Here is an 18,238-nt window from a genome sequence, read left to right on the forward strand (position 1 = left end):
CACCTCATGAGAGCATAAAAACTTTTTAGTGATATTTGAGAGTTTTTTCGAAATGAAGGTGTTTCCATTACCAGTTTTTAATTTCGATATTTAGGTTTTGCACATTTCAAGGGGTAATGGAAACACACCTTCTGTCATAATTTCTTTCAGATAGAGAGAGTTTGCGAGAAGAATAGGCACAGGGATGCAGTTTGTTATCAGTAGTACTGTACTGGGAGAGCACTACCCCAACCCCCCACATCAGATGTATCCACCTCTACTATGAATTGTCTCTCAGGGTCTGGCAAGGTAAGTACTATGGGGGCTGTGGTGAAACATACCTTCAGTCTTTCAAAGGCTCGGTCAGCCTCCGATGTGGATCCTCTGGAGTGGGGCCGCGACTGAGCTGTAATTCAAAGTGTAACCCACACTGCACTAAAAAGGCTCGGATGTCACCTGAATCTCCTGTGAAGCGCTCGGGTTGTGACAACAGTCACAGACTTGACAGCTGGGACGCTTGACAGGCAAAGACAAACACCAAGCACAGGACTTAAATACACAAGGGGAAGGAGAGACAGCGACACAGGAGCAAACAATCAGGGCGGGGCAGGAATTGCTGGCTTCAACTAATCAGGTAAGATAAATGTTTGTGCAAAATATATCAGCTAGCAGCCAACTATTGGCGTAAGCTCACATTAACTTTGAGTTTCAGTACATCCACATCCACACAGTTGGAAGAAAAAGAGTGAACCTTCTGGAAATGTGTGATTTTTTGCATGATGGTGCAGATGTTTTCTGCATGTTTGCTTAACGTGACATATTGACAAAATTGTCTTGCTTAAATTGTCTTCATTGAAAACCTTCAAGCTAGTGCTCCTGTTGACAATCAGATATCCACAGGTCACATGACAAATCAGTGCAGAAAACCACACATTTCCAAAGAGTCCGCATTATTTGATAGTCATACACTTCAACTGAATAATCTTGCTTCCGAGTCATGAGAAAAGTCTGTGGGCAACATGTATTAGACAGACCATAAACATCCCCAAATGCATAAAAATTACATTTTACAACACACATTACTTTTAATACAATTTTTATAAGAAACAGTGACACAAAAATCATAGGCTATTGCTCCGATTATTATTATAACAACATTAACCGAGCAAAGAAGTGCATACCTACCCATTGAGTCCACAAAGGGACGGTGACGGGTCATCTTGGTGCAATGGGAGAATGCATTAAACTAATTTCTCTTTAAACAAGAAAAACAGCCACCCAAAACCACAACCCATGGGTTCGGTGCGATTCAAAATAAAGAAAATAATTTACTTTTACATTTTTAACAACAGAATAGCTCCAATAAAATAAATTTAAAGATGCAGAAGTTACCCACCCTTTCTGAAGTGAACTTTACCGCAAAATAAAAACTGATCGTCATAATCTAGGGTAACAGCATCTCCATGCTACATCTGCAAATGTACAAATGTAAATGAGGCACATCGAACCAGCTTCCTTATTTGAGCTGTTGATGACTTTAAGGACCCTAAGCTGACACAAATTAGACCACGGACCCCACTGGACAAAATTTAGAAGCAAACACCAGAACCATACAAATATTTGTCTTATCATGCTTTTAATGTGAAGGTCGTCTTGTCCTGCTTTATCATTTCTTTCAAACTTTATTGACACAACTTTATCCACAAAGTGTGGCATCAAAAACAACAGCAACAACTGTGCCGCTGTAAGTGGGCTAATACATGTTGTCCTGACTGCATGTTGTTACATGTTGTGTCCACTAGGAGGCAGCAGAGGCAGAGGTAGGTAATAAATAAACCAACAGTCCTGGAGTGAACTAGAGTCACATGGACGAGTCAGAGTTGTGCAATAAATAAGTTACAGGCAGAGAAACACAAACACAAACAGGTATGAAGGAGGATTTACACTTTTTAGACTGTTCAGCACCTTTATTGATCAGCTGCTTTCACTTCCTGGACCATCAGCTGACTTCAGAGCAGTGACGTCATGTTGAGTCAGCGTCAGCCCACTTCATGTCTTCACCTGCAGCCATCACCTGTTGTTGTTGGTGTTGTTGTTGTTGTTGTTGGGGGGGCGGGCACAGCTTCTCCGTGGTGGTGGTGCTGCCGATGCATTCAGGGTCCCCAGGCTGCATGGGACACAAGGAAAACGAGAAATGAGACAGACAGAAAGAAGGTTTCAATCAGAGAACAAAGAGTTCCTCGTGCTGCTGCTGCTGCTGCTGCTGCTGCTCCGTACCTCTGGGAGGGAGTCAAACATGGAGCACATCCCCATCACCATGACGACCACGTTCATCAGGGCCTGAAGCACCAGGACGGCGATGGTGAAGGCCAAGATGCGATTGACGAGAACCTGAAGAGACGACGGGACCATCTTAAAAACCAAACTGAACCAAACCAAACCAGGGCTGTGTCCTAACCCCCCTACTCTCTATCTAGTGACCACGCCATTTTGTAGTGGTGTCCGAATGTTTAGTGATTATTAATGTTCACTATATAGTGACTGAATCTATCCCACAATTCACCGCCAAATGTAGTGAACATCCGATGGTCACTAACCGGAGCAAGATATCCCATCATGCATTGCGGTCACGGATCGACGCCGTTACCACACCGGCCAAGAGCGACCGGTGTAGCTACCAGATAAATGAAGTAGTTACCGGTGTAGCTACCAAATAAATGCAAGTAGTGACCGGTGTAGCTACCAAATAAATGCAGTAGTGACCGGTGTAGCTACCAAATAAATGCAGTACTGACCGGTGTAGCTACCAAATAAATGCAGTAGTGACCGGTGTAGCTACCAAATAAATGCAAGTAGTGACCAGTGTAGCTACCAAATAAATGAAGTAGTGACCGGTGTAGCTACCAAATAAATGCAAGTAGTGACCAGTGTAGCTACCAAATAAATGCAGTAGTGCAGCAGCCTCAATAAATGTGTCCAGCTGCCAGTGTTGTTCGGTCGCAGCTTCCACAGACTCCCACAACAAACGTCGGAGCTAATTTCCTAACAAGCGTTATAAACTAACCACAGACTCTGGATAGCGATGCTAATTTCTGTTAGCCCGTCTATGGTGTTTTACATTAACTTTAGCATTAAGCTAGCGGACGTTATGCTTCGTTGTGACACTGGCTGTGTGTGTTTTGAATGTTGTTTCAAACTATGTGGGTTTGATTGAACATCTTTGATGCTTAAATATATATTACCGCTTAATATATTGCTTTACTCCTCTACACCGGCCGTTACCATGGTTGTATCCATGGTACCTACACCGGCCGTTAACAATCGCAGTCGGAACGTTTTAATTACACAACGTAATACGTCATTAACTGTGCGGCGGAGTAGTGTCAGAAAGTGTTTTTCATTTGACCAGTGAGTCACTATATAGTCACTATATTGAATTCACTATATAGAGAGTAGGGAGGAGGGAATGAGGAGTGATTTCGGACACAACCCAGGTCAGAGCAACAAGAAGAAGAAGAAGATGAAGATTATGATGATGATGATGAAGAAGGAGAGGAGGAGAAAAAGAAGAGGAGGAGGGGAAAGAAGAAGATGAAAAAGAGGAGGAGAAAAAAGAAGAGGAGGAAAAAGAAACAGAAGACAGTGTGTGTGACAGAGGACGTCCAGTTAATAGACAAAGACAGCAGAGCTCTCCTGTCTGAGGGGACATTGAACGCACCTCGGCGTCCGGGTACAGCTCGGTGCAGGAGGAAGAGTAAGAGGAGGAGTCACAGTAACGTCCATGTTCGTACGGGACGTGTCTCGATAAGACGGCGAGGCCGGCGAAGCAGCCTAAGAAGATGCCAAAATGTACGAGGGTGTTCGCCTTCACCTGGAGACACACACACACACACACACACACACACACACACACACACACACACACACACACACACACACACACAGAGTCACTACACAGAGCACAGGGTGTGTGTGTGTGTGTGTGTGTGTGTGTGTGTGTGTGTGTGTGTGTGTGTGTGTGTGTGTGTGTGTGTGTGTGTGTGTGTGTGTGTGCGTGTGGACTCACACAGCCGTAGGAGGGTTTCCCGCCTAAACAAAACAGACATAAGCCGCCGAAAATCCCCTGTAAAAAAAATGAATCCACATGTTTACAGGTCCTTAAAGGGATATTCTGGCATAAATTCAACCCATGGTCCAACGCACCGTAACACCGAGTTGGACCCCCCCTCCTCGAGAGAGATGAAGTCTGCTAACCGCTTGCTTCTCCAGTTGTAGCAACTTTAGCAATGACCGCACCATAACAAACAGCGCAGTATACGGATCCACTATCCACCGATCAAAAAGCCACTTACAGCCACGAATACTGCTCAGAACAGCACCAAATGGCATCAACAGTACAAACAGGGTCCTATCCCATAATACGAAGCATCAAACATCTGTTAGCTTAGCCTGGTTTCTATTGAAAAGAGACAAAAACAACTCACTCTGCTACAGTTATACGCTATGCAGCAACTTTCCGTGTCCAGGATAGAGTCCAGGCACTGACAACACACACCGAGGCCGACTGGCAGCACAAACATCTGGTTTCAGCACAAACATCTGGTTTCAGCGGCCACCGACAGCACAAACATCTGGTTTCAGCACAAACATCTGGTTTTAGCGGCCACCAACAGCACAAACATCTGGTTTTAGCGGCCACCAACAGCACAAACATCTGGTTTCAGCGGCCACTGACAGCACAAACATCTGGTTTCAGTGGCCACACTAATCACACACATTCATCCTTGAGCTGCGGGACTCTACTTCACTGCCTGCCAGTGGCCGCTGAAACCAGATGTTTGTGCTGAAACCAGATGTTTGTGCTGTCGGTGGCCGCTGAAACCAGATGTTTGTACTGAAACCAGATGTTTGTGTTGCCAGTCGGCCTCGGACGTGTGTTGTCAGCGCCTGGACTCTATGCTGGACGCAGAAAGTTGCTGCATAGCGTATAACTGGAGCAGAGTGGGTGAGATGTTTTCGTCTCTTTTCAATAGAAACCAGGCTAAGCTAACAGATGTTTGATGCCTCGTATTATGTGCTGTTGATGACGTTTGGTGCTGTTCTGAGCATTATTTGTGGCTATGAGCGATTTTTTGATCCCGGTTTGCGCTTGGAGAAATAGACTGCGCTGTTTGTTATGGTGCGGTCTTTGCTAAAGTTGCTACAACTAGAGAAGCTAGCAGTTAGCAGACAAACAAACAAGTGACAAATCATGTGTTATAAAACACGAAGCAAACAGCAGGCGGTGTCTCTCTCACCAAGCCTCCGATGGCGAGGAGGATGGTCGTTTCCCTCTTGAAGTAGGTTTGTGACAGGTACAGAATTGTTCCCAGACCGAGGTCCGCGATGCCGAAGACGATCTCCGCCCACTGGACAGGAAGTGTAGGACACACCGCATCAGTCACTACGTTTACATGCAGAGCTTAATCGAGCTATGCTCAAAATTCGATTTTGGCTCAAGTCGGACTTCTGTCCTTGTCTCAATTTACATGCAACTGAGAAAATCTAATAACTGACGGGGTCCGCCCCCTCATGCGGCATCACCCGTTGTTTCAGTGGGTTAATACGCCGCCTGTCCTGTTGACTTTTCTGTCACCTCGTAAAAAACTGAATATAAACAACTTAGTAAGCTTAACTCATTGAGTGCCGCGCTCCTTTCCAAAGTTTTAGTCAAGTGTACCGGCAATTTAGACCATTTTTCACGATTTTTGTAGAGCCACAGTGTACTCTATATTATTGCCACCAACACACACTGTGGCTCAATTGAAAGGTTTAACTTAATGCTTCAAGTGGCCACAAACCGTTTGTTTCTACGTGCCTCCGTTCCTGAGAAAAGTCAAGCTAAACATGGCTGGGTTTCACCAAAATCCCTCCTTTTTTTCTAGAAAAGGAGATAGAGCGTCTTTTATGAAAGGTGCTCTGTTTGTGTCTGTCGCTCTTCTGACACTCGCATTTCTGGATCAAAGGGCTCGTATAAGATAAAAATATACAACAATTGTTGTTCTATTCACAAAACCACCATCGGGGGCGGGGGGGGCGCCACTAAACAACAATAACACAGACGCACCGTGCCGTGTCACAGCTTCTCCCCGCGGAACGTGAGGGTCTGTCGGCCACCGCGGCTCGGGAAGACCGGTCCCGCCGGTGGTCGCGGTCCTTCTGTGGTTCGGATCGGTGATGCCGGTCTGCTTTGGCCCAGAGACAGTCAGATTTTACCGCGGGAGGACTTTGGGGAGGACACGGTGTTGCTCCAGATGAAGACCGGGCGGGACAGTCGGCTGAGAGCTTCCTGGTTCAGCTCCGAGCTGCTGCAGCCTCGCGGGTGAGAGCAGAGCAGCTGCAGAGCAGCTGCGCTGCATCTGCATGCAGAACTCGTTTGCAGAAGCCGAGTTATGATAAAAACTTCCAGATCATGAGCTGTCATGTGACTTTGATCGTCATCTATTTCAGTTCTCCTCGTCGTAGAGTCCCCAAATTTACATATAATGTGTATTAAAGTGTCTATTTTCATAATTTAAAAAAAAAGCAAAAAACGTAAAATTACGTTTTTGGCACTCAACGCATGGGAACGAAAAACGAGAAATTACGTGGTTGGCACTCAATGAGTTAATAATAAATTCTCAACTGCAGTACCCGACCAGACGCGCCAGTCTGGGCCGGATTCGCGCTGAGAATAGGGTACGGGCTTCCTTTTTTCATCTCTCTCTGTCTCTCTCTCTCTCTCTCTCTTATTTGTTTTTTTTAATAAAACACTGGTCGCGCTGTGTGAAATGCATTGAATCGGCGCTAACGTTGGGTTTTTTTCTTTACTTTGCGGGATTCAGGCGGCTTCTCTGCTCCACTTTGTGCTGTCTCTACTGTTGTGGAGCATACGCACATGCATTGTCCAGTTATACTCCGACTAAGGTGTATACATGACGGAGAAAATCTAATTCCAATCGCATTATCTGGGTGTCTTAATCGGAGTTCTCAACTCCGATTTCAGTCGGACTAAGGTGTTTACATGCACTTCAGTTGTCCAGTTATAGTCAGATTAAGGCAATAATTCGTTTTTTTCAAGTGTCATGTAAACGTACTGACTGACACATGAATCATCCATTAAGCATTAACGTGTGTTTTCAGTAATCAGATTACAATCAGACAGAGCTTCACCACATGAAAGTACAGGTGTAAACGCACCCAAGACACATTGAGGACGTATCGTGATCCGATTGACCAAACCACCTCTAAAGGTGGTCGGGGACGTGTTGTGACCACATTGAACACAGGTGTAAACAGTGACGAACTACGCTGGTGGAAATTCATCATCCAGGCGCTCTACAGTTTCCAAAACAGTAGAACTGTGGAAAACAATTGCGCAACTTCACGGATGGCTACCATTTTCTCTTCTTCTACTACATATTTTCTTTTTTAATTTACCCGTGCAAGGATGTGATCGGATTTCAATTGGATCTTAATGTGGACACTGGAGACGCATTTTAAAGGAAAAGTGCCATTTTTTATCAATCAGTACCAGGCGCGCTGGAAGATGTTTTCAGTAAACTCTGATTAAGGCATATACATGCCAGAGAAAGTCCAATTCCAATCACATTATCTGGGTGTCTTAATCGGAGTTGGACTAACGCGTTTACATGCACTCAGTTGTCCGGTTATATTCTCAAGCGTTGCAATTCTCTAAACGTACTAAGGGTTTAGGACGGTTATAATAAAAACTACTCCGGAGTGTTCATCAGCATGTGTAACTATCTGTTACATTTTTTTTTAACCTTTATTTACCCAGGCAAGCAAATGAAGAACAAAATTCTTAGTTTCAACAGCAGCTTGAAAAGAGCTAGAAGCTCTTTAAGGGGAAGGGGGAAGGGAGTGCATACATAAGTACATAAGGAGTGTTTGAGTGTCGGTGGAAAAACTCACTGCAAAGGTTTTCATTTCCATCTGGAGAGAGAGAAAGAGAGTCAGTTCATGGTGCTGATGACTGATCAATTATTAATTTGATCAATTACTCTTCAAACCACAACCACCACCACCATCATCATCATCATCATCATCATCATCATCATCAACACTGTTTTTTATATTTAGAACATATTAATGTTAAAAACTTTTCACAAATGCATTTATCAAAACAGCAGAACGAGTCCAACTGAAGCAACTCACCATGTTTCCTCCTCGATTTGCAGAAACACACACACAGAGACACACACACACAGACACACACACACACACACACACACACACACACACACACACACACACACACACACACACACACACACACAGAGAGAGAGAGACACACACACAGAGACACACACACAACAGACAGACAGTTTTATATGAACATGAACATCACCGTAGTCACTAATTGCCCCCCTCCTCCTCCTCCTCCTCCTCCTCCTCCTCCTCCTCCTCCTCTTCCTCCACTCTCCCACTCTCCCACTCTATCTAATGAACTCGGTGTGGTCGTTTCCCGTTAACTGAAAGAACACAATGTTCCAGCGGCTCCGTTACAACCACACACAACCAGAATAAAACTATAGAAGCAGTAGAAGCAGTAGAAGCATCACCATCAGACTGACTGTGAGTCTTTGTCTGGTCCTGAATGAACTGAGTGAAGATAAGCATCAGTTCAAACTGTCGGAGCGGTCAGTGAACGCATCACTTGAGGAAGACTGAGGATCTGAACCAGGAGTTTAAAACAGGACTGGGCTCACCTGGACCAGACGGTCTCTGCTGCTCTGCTGCTTTAGGTCCCGTGGTGCCGGTCCCACTGGTCTCAGGGTGTGGTCCAGTCTCCAGTCTCCAGTCTCCTCCTCTTGCTCCTCCTCCTTGATTCAATTATTTTTTCTTTTTTTCATCTCTGAGAAAATCAATGAACGAGCTGCTCCATCAGAGCCACGACGGCTCCACACTCAGACAACAGCAGGTTATCTGACGCCGAGTGTGTGTGTGGGCCAGTACTTCGGGGTTAGCCAGTAGCCACAGAGTTGTTTTAGAGGGAAATTCATGCAAAACCGCTGATGTCACGTTGCCTTCAGGGACAGTTTTTCATCAACAGTCTCTGTATTTCCCTCTAAAACAACTCTGTGTGGTAACGTTGTGTTATTATCTCATAGCGTGGTGAATGTTCAGCTCACAACTTGTCCACCAGAGCGTTGTGGAGTTGTTGGATTGTGTATTTGATGAGTTTGATGAGGGAAACCAAGAAATCCCATAATGAGCCTCCGTAGCGTAGCTCTGAGCAGCTCACGGCTCTGCTCCACCGTTCTAAAAATTGCTTGCACCGACAATTAAAGGTAACGAACATACTGCTATGACTATAGGGCAGAGGTGTCAAACTCATTTTAGTTCAGGGGCCAAATTAAGTGCAATTTGATCTCAAGTGGGCCAGACTGGTCAAATAACATCATAATATCCTATAAATAATAAGAACTCTAAACTTTTCTCTTTGTTTTAGTGCAAAGAATCGCATTATTAAGATGTTTACATTAATTATTATTACAAAACATATTATGACTAACCTGAAATTTTTTGAGAAAAACACATGCAATTTCAACAACATAATGCCTCTTCTGTCTTCTATGTAATTTTTACATCTGGTAAATTCATCCCACGGGCCGGATTGGACCCTCTTGCGGGCCGGTTTTGACACCCCTGCTATAGGGTTTATGGCAATGGGCCAATTTCCCAAAATGTTGAACTATCCCTTTAACAATAATAATAACAACATTTTATGACAGAGTTAATCTGAAGTTTTACCTCGATAACAGTCACATAAACAAACTCAGTCTGTTCAAACAAGTTTCATTTTTATTTTTCCATTCAGAAACAAACGTTAATGAACTGACACCACATCTCATACAACTGATGATCACATCTCACTTCGTCACAACTGATTCATATTCAAACACACATTGAGTCCTAAATTACCCAGAATGCAGTGTTGAGTAGAAAGCAAAAAGATGAAAAATCTAGACAGCATGGAAATGTTGGTGATGTATTTTTAATAAGTGTTTTGCTTCATAAGAGAAAATGTGATGTTTAAAATGCCACTCTTACATTGACTGTAGTTGTTCCCATGAGAGCAGAATTCAACATGTTCTAGAAAATTCAGTTTTTGAGATAAAATACTGATATTTGCCAAACTTCATCAACCATGATTTTAAAATATTGTACATTTTTTTCAGTAAGATTGAAAATGTATTTATCAAGAATTGGCCAGTTTGTGTTTACAGTCAAACACTTTCATGCACTGGAGGCTCAGTTTATCAAATATCAAATCCCGACGGTCTGAAGATGCAGTCGTAGCAAATTTGGTGTCAACTGAACAGAAATTGTCAGAGAAGAAAAGTTTAATAAGTTTTACAGTTTTTGAAAAAAGAAAATAAAAGAAATAGAGTGATGACTTCATCATTTGCACTGGATTTAATCGTACAAAAGTTTCTAAAGCATTGGGGCGACATTTTGGTGATTCCTCATATAGATATGGATGGATAGTGGATAGTGGATGGATAGTTCAACATTTAGTCAAATTGGCCCATTTCCATAATCCCTATAGTTATAGCAGTAGGGTCGTTACCTTTAATTGTCGGTGCAAGCTATTTTAAGAATGAGTTGAACAAGTTGTGAGCTGCACATTCACCACGCTATGAGATAGTAACACAACGTTACCACACAGAGTTGTTTTAGAGGGAAATTCATGCAAAACCGCTGATGCACGTTGCCTTCAGGGACAGTTTTTCATCATCAGTCTCTGTATCTTGTTGGATTGTGTATTTGATGAGTTTCATGAGAGAAACCAAGAAATCCCATAATGAGCCTCCGTAGTGTAGCTCTGAGCAGCTCACGGCTCTGCTCCGCCGTTCTAAAAACAGCTTGCACCAACAATTAAAGGTAACGAACCTACTGCTATGACTATAGGGGTTATGGCAATGGGCCAATTTGACTAAATGTTGAACTATCCGTCCATATCTATATGAGGAATATTGACATGTCCTTGGAGTTGAGTGAATCTGGCATGGGACTGGAGTTTTGCTCAAAGTTTGGTGATTTTTCCACTGTGGGAAGTAGGATTTCGTAGGAAGAAAAAGAAGAATAGTGGCGATAGGACAGTATGATAGTAGGATATTAAGAAGCTCCGCCTCCTCTCACTGATGGTCGTCCAGCAGAGCAACGTCACTGACGTCATCCACCCTCACCTGGAGGAAAACACACAACTCATCATCATCATCATCATCATCATCATCATCATCATCATCATCATCATCATCATCATCATCATCATCAAATTTACTGGAGTTAATTAGTAGTACGGCTGAAAAGTACTGGTTACTTTCAGGTCTTTTTCTAAAATCCTATTGGACACAAGCTGTGTTTGTCTGTGAAGGAAACCCTAACCCCTAAAAGCAGCACATCAGTGCAGCTGCTTTCAAAGAGTTCATTCTCACTAACAAGAGTTAAAAGCTCCTTACATTCATTTACAAACAATTAGAGTCATTCATTGATGTGAAAAATAAGACATTTACTCTTACCTTTACTTAAAGCAGAAGTAAGCGATATTTTTGTGTTAATATAAGTCTTAAATAGTTGTATCTTCCGACAGCAATCACTTCTATAGAGTGTTTGGTCTGAAACACGGGTCTGTCAGTCCCTCTGCTCTGCTCTGAGCCGAGGAGAAAAGTTTTCTCGTATCCTACAAGTTTTATCCAATGAGGAGAGAGAACGGCATAAAGGGCAGTCCTCTCTGTGTGTGCAGCCAAGGGATGCGCCTGAATGTGGTGACGTAGGGACGAGGACCAATAGATCCATGACGAGGGCGGGGGCTGCTAACTCCATCGGCTGACAAGACGTTATGGTGCGTTCAAGGCAACTCGTAACTCGTGTTTTTCCGACCTGTGAAGTCGTACCAGTTCGATCTGGTACGAGTTCACGGGTCAGAAGTTACGAGTGGCCGTTATAGTGACTTTCACAGGTAAAACAGGTCGGAGAAACACGAGTGGGTTGCCTGGAACGCTACAAAGTCGTAAGTCGTGACTTGAAGCTGTAATTTACGGTTTCAAAAGCCTGCCTGGAACGCAGCATTAGCCAAAACCACCGGATCGCTTACTTCTGCTTTAAAGTAAATGTAAAAGCCTGTACTTTTGGATACTTAAGTACCTTTAAAAGCAAGTACTTTTTTACTCTTACTGCAGTAACATGTGGACTGAGCTACTTTTACTTGTAATGGAGTAAATGTTGACCAGTAGTATTTGTACTGAAGTACTGGGGTGGAGTACTCTGTCCATCTCTGCTCCTGCAGCACTGAGACCAACTTCTGGTCCAAACCATAACGCACCTGGACAGCAGCCGGGCCAGGCAGGGGAGGGAGCGTCCGCGTCCGAGGGTTTTTCCGGAGAAAACGCAGACGGTGACGGAGATGGAGAACTGCAGCAGCAGCAGGACCAGGACAAACAGCTGGAGTCCACACAGGATGCTCTGAGACCAGAACCAGAACCAGAACCAGAAACCATCAGGGACCAATCATCATCCAACACCAAACCAGAACACAGAAGCAGAAAAACAGACTCCGGACCAGTTGTTCAGAGCTAATCGGATCAGATTCTGGATCATGGATCGGATCAAATCTTGAAAATGTGTTGTTTCAAAACTAAAACAGATCGGATCACGTGATCCAGTCTTGGTTTTAATCTGGATCAAACCCTCAGTTTGTGTCGTTAAGAACTTTTTAGCACAGTTTATCACAGAAGGGACAACACGGCTGAGTTTACGGAGTTTGAGAACAACAACGACTGGTTTCATTTCGATGGGCGCCACTATCAGTTTGAGACCGAGTTTACTGAAGACAAGCTGAAGAAAATGGAGGAGTAAAGTCAAAGAGGGGCAGCTGCGGTGGAGTCTATGTGCTGGAAATGGAAGCTAAAAGTGACAGAGGGAGAGAGCTGGGGGCATCTATGTGCTGGACCTGGGGGAATCAAGTGGTCAGTCTGGTGGTCACTGCCTGTCGGTGGCCGCTGAAACAGATGTTTGTGCTGAAACCTGATGTTTGTGCTGAAACCAGATGTTTGTGCTGAAACCAGATGTTTGTGCTGAAACCAGATGTTTGTGCTGTCGGTGGCCGCTGAAACAGATGTTTGTGCTGAAACCTGATGTTTGTGCTGAAACCAGATGTTTGTGCTGAAACCAGATGTTTGTGCTGTCAGTGGCCGCTGAAACCAGATGTTTGTGCTGAAACCAGATGTTTGTGCTGCCAGTCGGACTCGGACGTATGTTGTCAGTGCCTGGACTCTGTGCTGGACACGGAAAGTTGCTGCATAGCGTATAACTGGAGGAGAGTGGGTGAGTTGTTTTCGTCTCTTTTCAATAGAAACCAGGCTAAGCTAACAGATGTTTGGCGCCTCGTATTATGGGATGGGACCCTGTTTGTACTATTGATGACGTTTGGTGCTGTTCTGAGCATTATTTGTGGCTGTAAGTGGCTTTTTGATCGGTGGATAGTGGATCCGTATACTGCGCTGTTTGTTATGGTGCGGTCATTGCTAAAGTTGCTACAACTAGAGAAGCTAGCGGTTAGCAGACTTCATCTCTCGGGGGACTAACTAACTCTAACACATACACTCTGTTTTCAAAAAAACACACTCTGAGTGACCCCATGCTGCTGTTCAGCTTTCAGTCCGAAACACAGTCCCATTGTTATCATTATCTGGATTTGGTAATCTTGAAAAGTTTGTATCTTTGAACAAGTGGGATAAAGTAAAGACGGATACGTGATCCTGGATGGAAAGATCATTTGATCCAGATGAACCCTTTTGAAACACCTGGTCCGGGTGATGGACTTACATTGAGCCTCCACAAGTGTGCTATGCACTGCATCCTGAAGTTCTGGTCCTTGAACTTGTCGTCGTTACAGAGCTGCAGGTAGATGGGCGTGGCCAGCAGCCAGGCCACGTAGGCCACGCCCCCCAGGCAGAGCAGAGCGCTGATCACACCTGAGGCCAGACACGCCCGCACCTGCAGCAAGACAAGCAAACAGGAAGTCCACTCAGCTCAACAAAATAAAGGTTTTCTGCTTTCTAATTGTTATTAATACATGAGTCTGAGCTGAAGGAAGTTCGTGGACGTTTGAGGTTTCACAGTCGACCAAGTCGTCGTATGAGGTCAGTGTCACATTTTCAATAGGTCGAGTCTATTGTGTGACACCGAGTACGCAGAGTACACGCGGTCGTAAAAACTGAGCTTTGCGCGGACTAAAGCACTGTAAAAGAGAGTAACAACACCACCATTGACTCCCGTGGTAAGGGTTTAAGGGTTTAAGGGTTTAAGGGTTTTGCCCCCTAGTGGCAGGATATGGGTATTGCAAAAGCGCCCAGAAAACCCATTCACTCCAATGTATGTGTGTTGCCCACTTGAATTACAAATTACACCAATTTCTTTGAAAACAACATGGTACTTTAATAACATAACATAGTCCCCATGTCCTCAAATAGGACGTGACATTTATTGATGTCCTAGTCTGCTACTATTACTAAAATGTGTGAAATTTTAATGCCATATGAAGACAGAGACATTGTTATACATAAATATGCTGGTTTCATTCATAAAATTTGGATGTAATTCTTACCTTGGTCTTTTATCTTCCAGGAACTGCCATAGAAGGCTCCGGCTGAAATTCCCGCCATTTTTCCCCCCCAAAGAAATTGGTGTTATTTGTGATATCACCACAAGTTGGCGCAGGCAGTGTCCCTAAATGTGGCTAATGGGTCAAAGTTTTTAAAAATGGAGTATCATGGTGCTAAGAGGCAAAAATGTAATGAGGACGCAGGGTCTCAGGAGGAAACAGGAGAAAGAAACAGTTGCCTCTCCGGCTGCTGTGCCCTGCGTTTTGTCTGTCAGGTGTGTGACACCTGTAGACGGAACACAGGGCTCAGGACTCAGGACTCAGGACTCACCCGTAAAACTGTAGCGTTTGCTCCTGCGACCACGGTCAGAGAACCTGAGAGAACGAACTGAAAAGACAGAGACACAGACAGATTACAGTACAGCCGTGACGTCAGGGTATCGATGGTTATCAATAGTTGTTATTGATCGGTGATCGGACGACGTACAACGAAGCCGCCGCATAACGGAGTGTGTTCAAACGTCATCGGAGACAGTTTGTCCGACAGGCTGAAGACGATGCTCATCAAGCCGATGCAGATCTGCACCGCCTGAAACACAAACACACACACACACACACACACACACTGAGTCTCATGATGCGTTCAGGTTCAGGGTCAGAGCGGTTGTTGTGTCGGTCTCTACCTAAAAAAAGGTACAATTTTTTTTTTAAACAAGTATATAGGGTTGATTGTTATATTGTAACTAACTTAGTATATGGTATATATAGTCTACTTGCCAGCCCATAGGGCCCCATTGTGAACCCGGAAATGTTGAGTACCCCAAAGTTTTATGTTAGAAATAGATAGTATGGGTCCCCAGTATTCAGAAACTGCCGGATGCTAACTTATATATATTGGGCAATTAGCATAACAGACATAATTAGCATAAATTAGCATAATTGCATATATGGGCAATATTTCAGCTAAATTGACTTGGCTGATCTGGGCAATATTGGAGTGGTTTTAGGGGTTATTGATGATGCTGAATCCATTTCTGATTCAAAATTCAAAATGGCTGTCTAAACCGGAAGTGACCAGATTTTAACCGCCAGTGGGCCGATTTTGATGGATTTCAAAATCTGGTCATCGGTTTAGACAGCCATTTTGAATTTTAAAAAATGTCAGAAATGGATTCAGCATCATCAATAACCCCTAAAACCACTCCAATATTGCCCAGATCAGCCAAGTCAATTTTGTTGAAATATTGCCCATATAGGCAATTATGCTAATTTATGCTAATAATGTCAATTATGCTAATTGTCCAATATATATAAGTTAGCATCCGGCAGTTTCTGAATACTGGGGACCCATACTAGGCTATCTATTTCTAACATAAAACTTTGGGGTACTCAACATTTCCGGGTACTCATTGTTGGCAAGTAGACTAATAGGGTATATATTTATTTATGGGGATAGTTTATATTTATATATTTATATTTACGAGGATATGTATGTAGTATATATTTATTTTTGTAATTATATATTTATATAGATATTTATGAAGTGTATATATTTATATAGGTGTATTATGTAGTTAGGATATCTGTGTAGTTATAAACTGAAGAGTAGTTAAAAAGGGGTGGGAAATTAAAAAGGGTATTGTACTTCTTCCCACTCCTTTTTCGAACAATGTGCAGTGTTTGTTATGTCTTAGCTCTTTATTTTATTGTATTTTTTTATTTCTCTTTTTCTTTCTTTTGTATGTACAATAGTTACATACATTTCTTTTCTTATTATACATGTTCGAAAATAAAATTAATTCATTCATTCATTCAGTCTCACCCCCAGGCTGTGCGGCTGCCCCCGCAGGAAGGAAGTCGTCATGTCGTCCATCTTGGCGGGCGGGGCCTTCTGGTCAGCGCTGGGGGGGGCGAGGGCCTGCAGAGGGATGGAGGCCTCTTCCTGACTGACGGAATTGGTTGCCATGGCGAAGCTTCAAAACACACAGCAGGTGAATCGTGAGGACAGGTGGTGTGAGCAAAACATCTGGTGCCTGATGTGATTAGAAATTAGGAATTTATTTATTTAAAACAGGGACAATGCACAAAACAACATTAAAGGGATAGTAGCATTTTTTTAAAGTGTGGTTGTATGATCTCCAAATAGCCCCTAAGTACTTTAATTGCAGTAGAAGACTCTCTGCACTCCTCCCGTTAGCAACGCCAGCCCATAATAGCCCTGCCCAGAGATTTACAACATACATTGTTGTGAACAGACCCAAAGAAACGGCCTATTTTCACGGCCTAAAAGAGGTTTTACCTGAAAAAAAAATACACAGTTCCATTGTTCGCTATAAATCATTTTTTCCAGCCCTTCAAAGTGCAGGAAAAACACAGTTTTTATTTGGACCTAACCAACTCACGTATCCCTCCGCCCAGGGTTAGCGCCTGTCGATCAGCAGTTGGTTACACAGACACACACGCCGTAACATCGTATATGTTATGTAACGTTATCTACCGCTCCATTTATTTATTTCTCGTCGGCTTCGTTGTAAACAAATGCACATGGAGGAGAGGAGCGGAACCAGAACAGAGGGAAAGCGAGCAGACTTGCATAGTTCCCCTTTAAAATCGTGTAAATATGACACGGTAAAAATGATATGATGACCAGAGTATTTTAAAAATAGACAAAACAAACTAACTAATAAAACACAGAACAAAAGTTTAGACCAACAGCAGATCCTCCTGTCTCTTACTCTCATCACACATACGAACCCAAGAACAGTTAACTACGGTGGCCCGGAGGTGCAAATCTCAACAGCAAATCAGAAAACACAACAACAAAAGATAAAGCACAACAGCAAAAGAGAAAATACAACACAGAAAGAGAAAACAACGACAAATTCCTAAACCCAACTCTTTTGCCGTTGTGTTTTCTGAATTTCTGTTGTGATTTGCACCTCAGGGCCACCGTAGTTAACAGATAACAATGACAGATGTTTTTTCCTCTAATTTACACAAAGTACAGTTTGTTTCCATCCACATCTGGAGACGATCTGAACAACAGGATGAAGTAACTGTGTGATCTGCTGCTGCAGCTCCAGACCCAGTTATGGTTTCTGTTGTCAAACTAACATCAAACTAACATCTCTCTCTCTGTCAATTCAATTCAAATTTGCTTTATTGTCATGAATGTCACAAAGACTCTGCTGCCAAAGCATAAAGACTCAATGAAACAAAACAATAAACTTCAGAGTTACAAAGAACTACAAAGTAATATATAGAATAAAAAACTTAAGAGAAAAATAAATAAATAAATAAATAAGGAGTGGGTGTGTGACCCTGTCTCTCTCTCCCTCTCTTATAAAGCCTCATGGTTGTTTCCCGTTAGCTGAAAGAACACAATGTTCCAGTTACAACCACAGAGAAGCAATAAAAACTGTAGAAGCAGAAGAAGCATCAGCATCAGACCGACTGGGAGTCTTTATTGTCACTGACTGGTCATGAATGAGCTAAATTACATACTACGTTTTTCAGACAGTTTTGGTTCAAACTGTCGGAGCGGTCAGTGAACGCATCACTTGAGGAAGACTGAGGATCTGAACCAGGAGTTTAAACCAGGACTGGGCT

General features: G+C 43.3%; 1 protein-coding gene across 1 annotated transcript; it reads right to left on the minus strand.

The window, feature by feature from the left end:
* Positions 1-10,912: 10,912 nt before the first annotated feature.
* LOC310999922 (membrane-spanning 4-domains subfamily A member 4A-like) lies at positions 10,913-16,503 on the minus strand. The gene is made up of 6 exons (XM_083990530.1): positions 16,452-16,503; positions 15,117-15,218; positions 14,961-15,017; positions 13,852-14,022; positions 12,350-12,489; positions 10,913-11,213 (listed from the first exon to the last, which is right to left on the minus strand). Exons 1-6 carry the CDS (start codon positions 16,500-16,502, stop codon positions 11,210-11,212), a joined length of 525 nt encoding a protein of 174 aa, XP_083846656.1. The 5' UTR covers position 16,503; the 3' UTR covers positions 10,913-11,209.
* Between the last annotated feature and the right edge of the window lie 1,735 nt (positions 16,504-18,238).

This window comes from Trachurus trachurus (genome assembly GCF_905171665.1).
Source record: "Trachurus trachurus genome assembly, chromosome: 16".
NCBI classification, from domain to species: domain Eukaryota; kingdom Metazoa; phylum Chordata; class Actinopteri; order Carangiformes; family Carangidae; genus Trachurus; species Trachurus trachurus.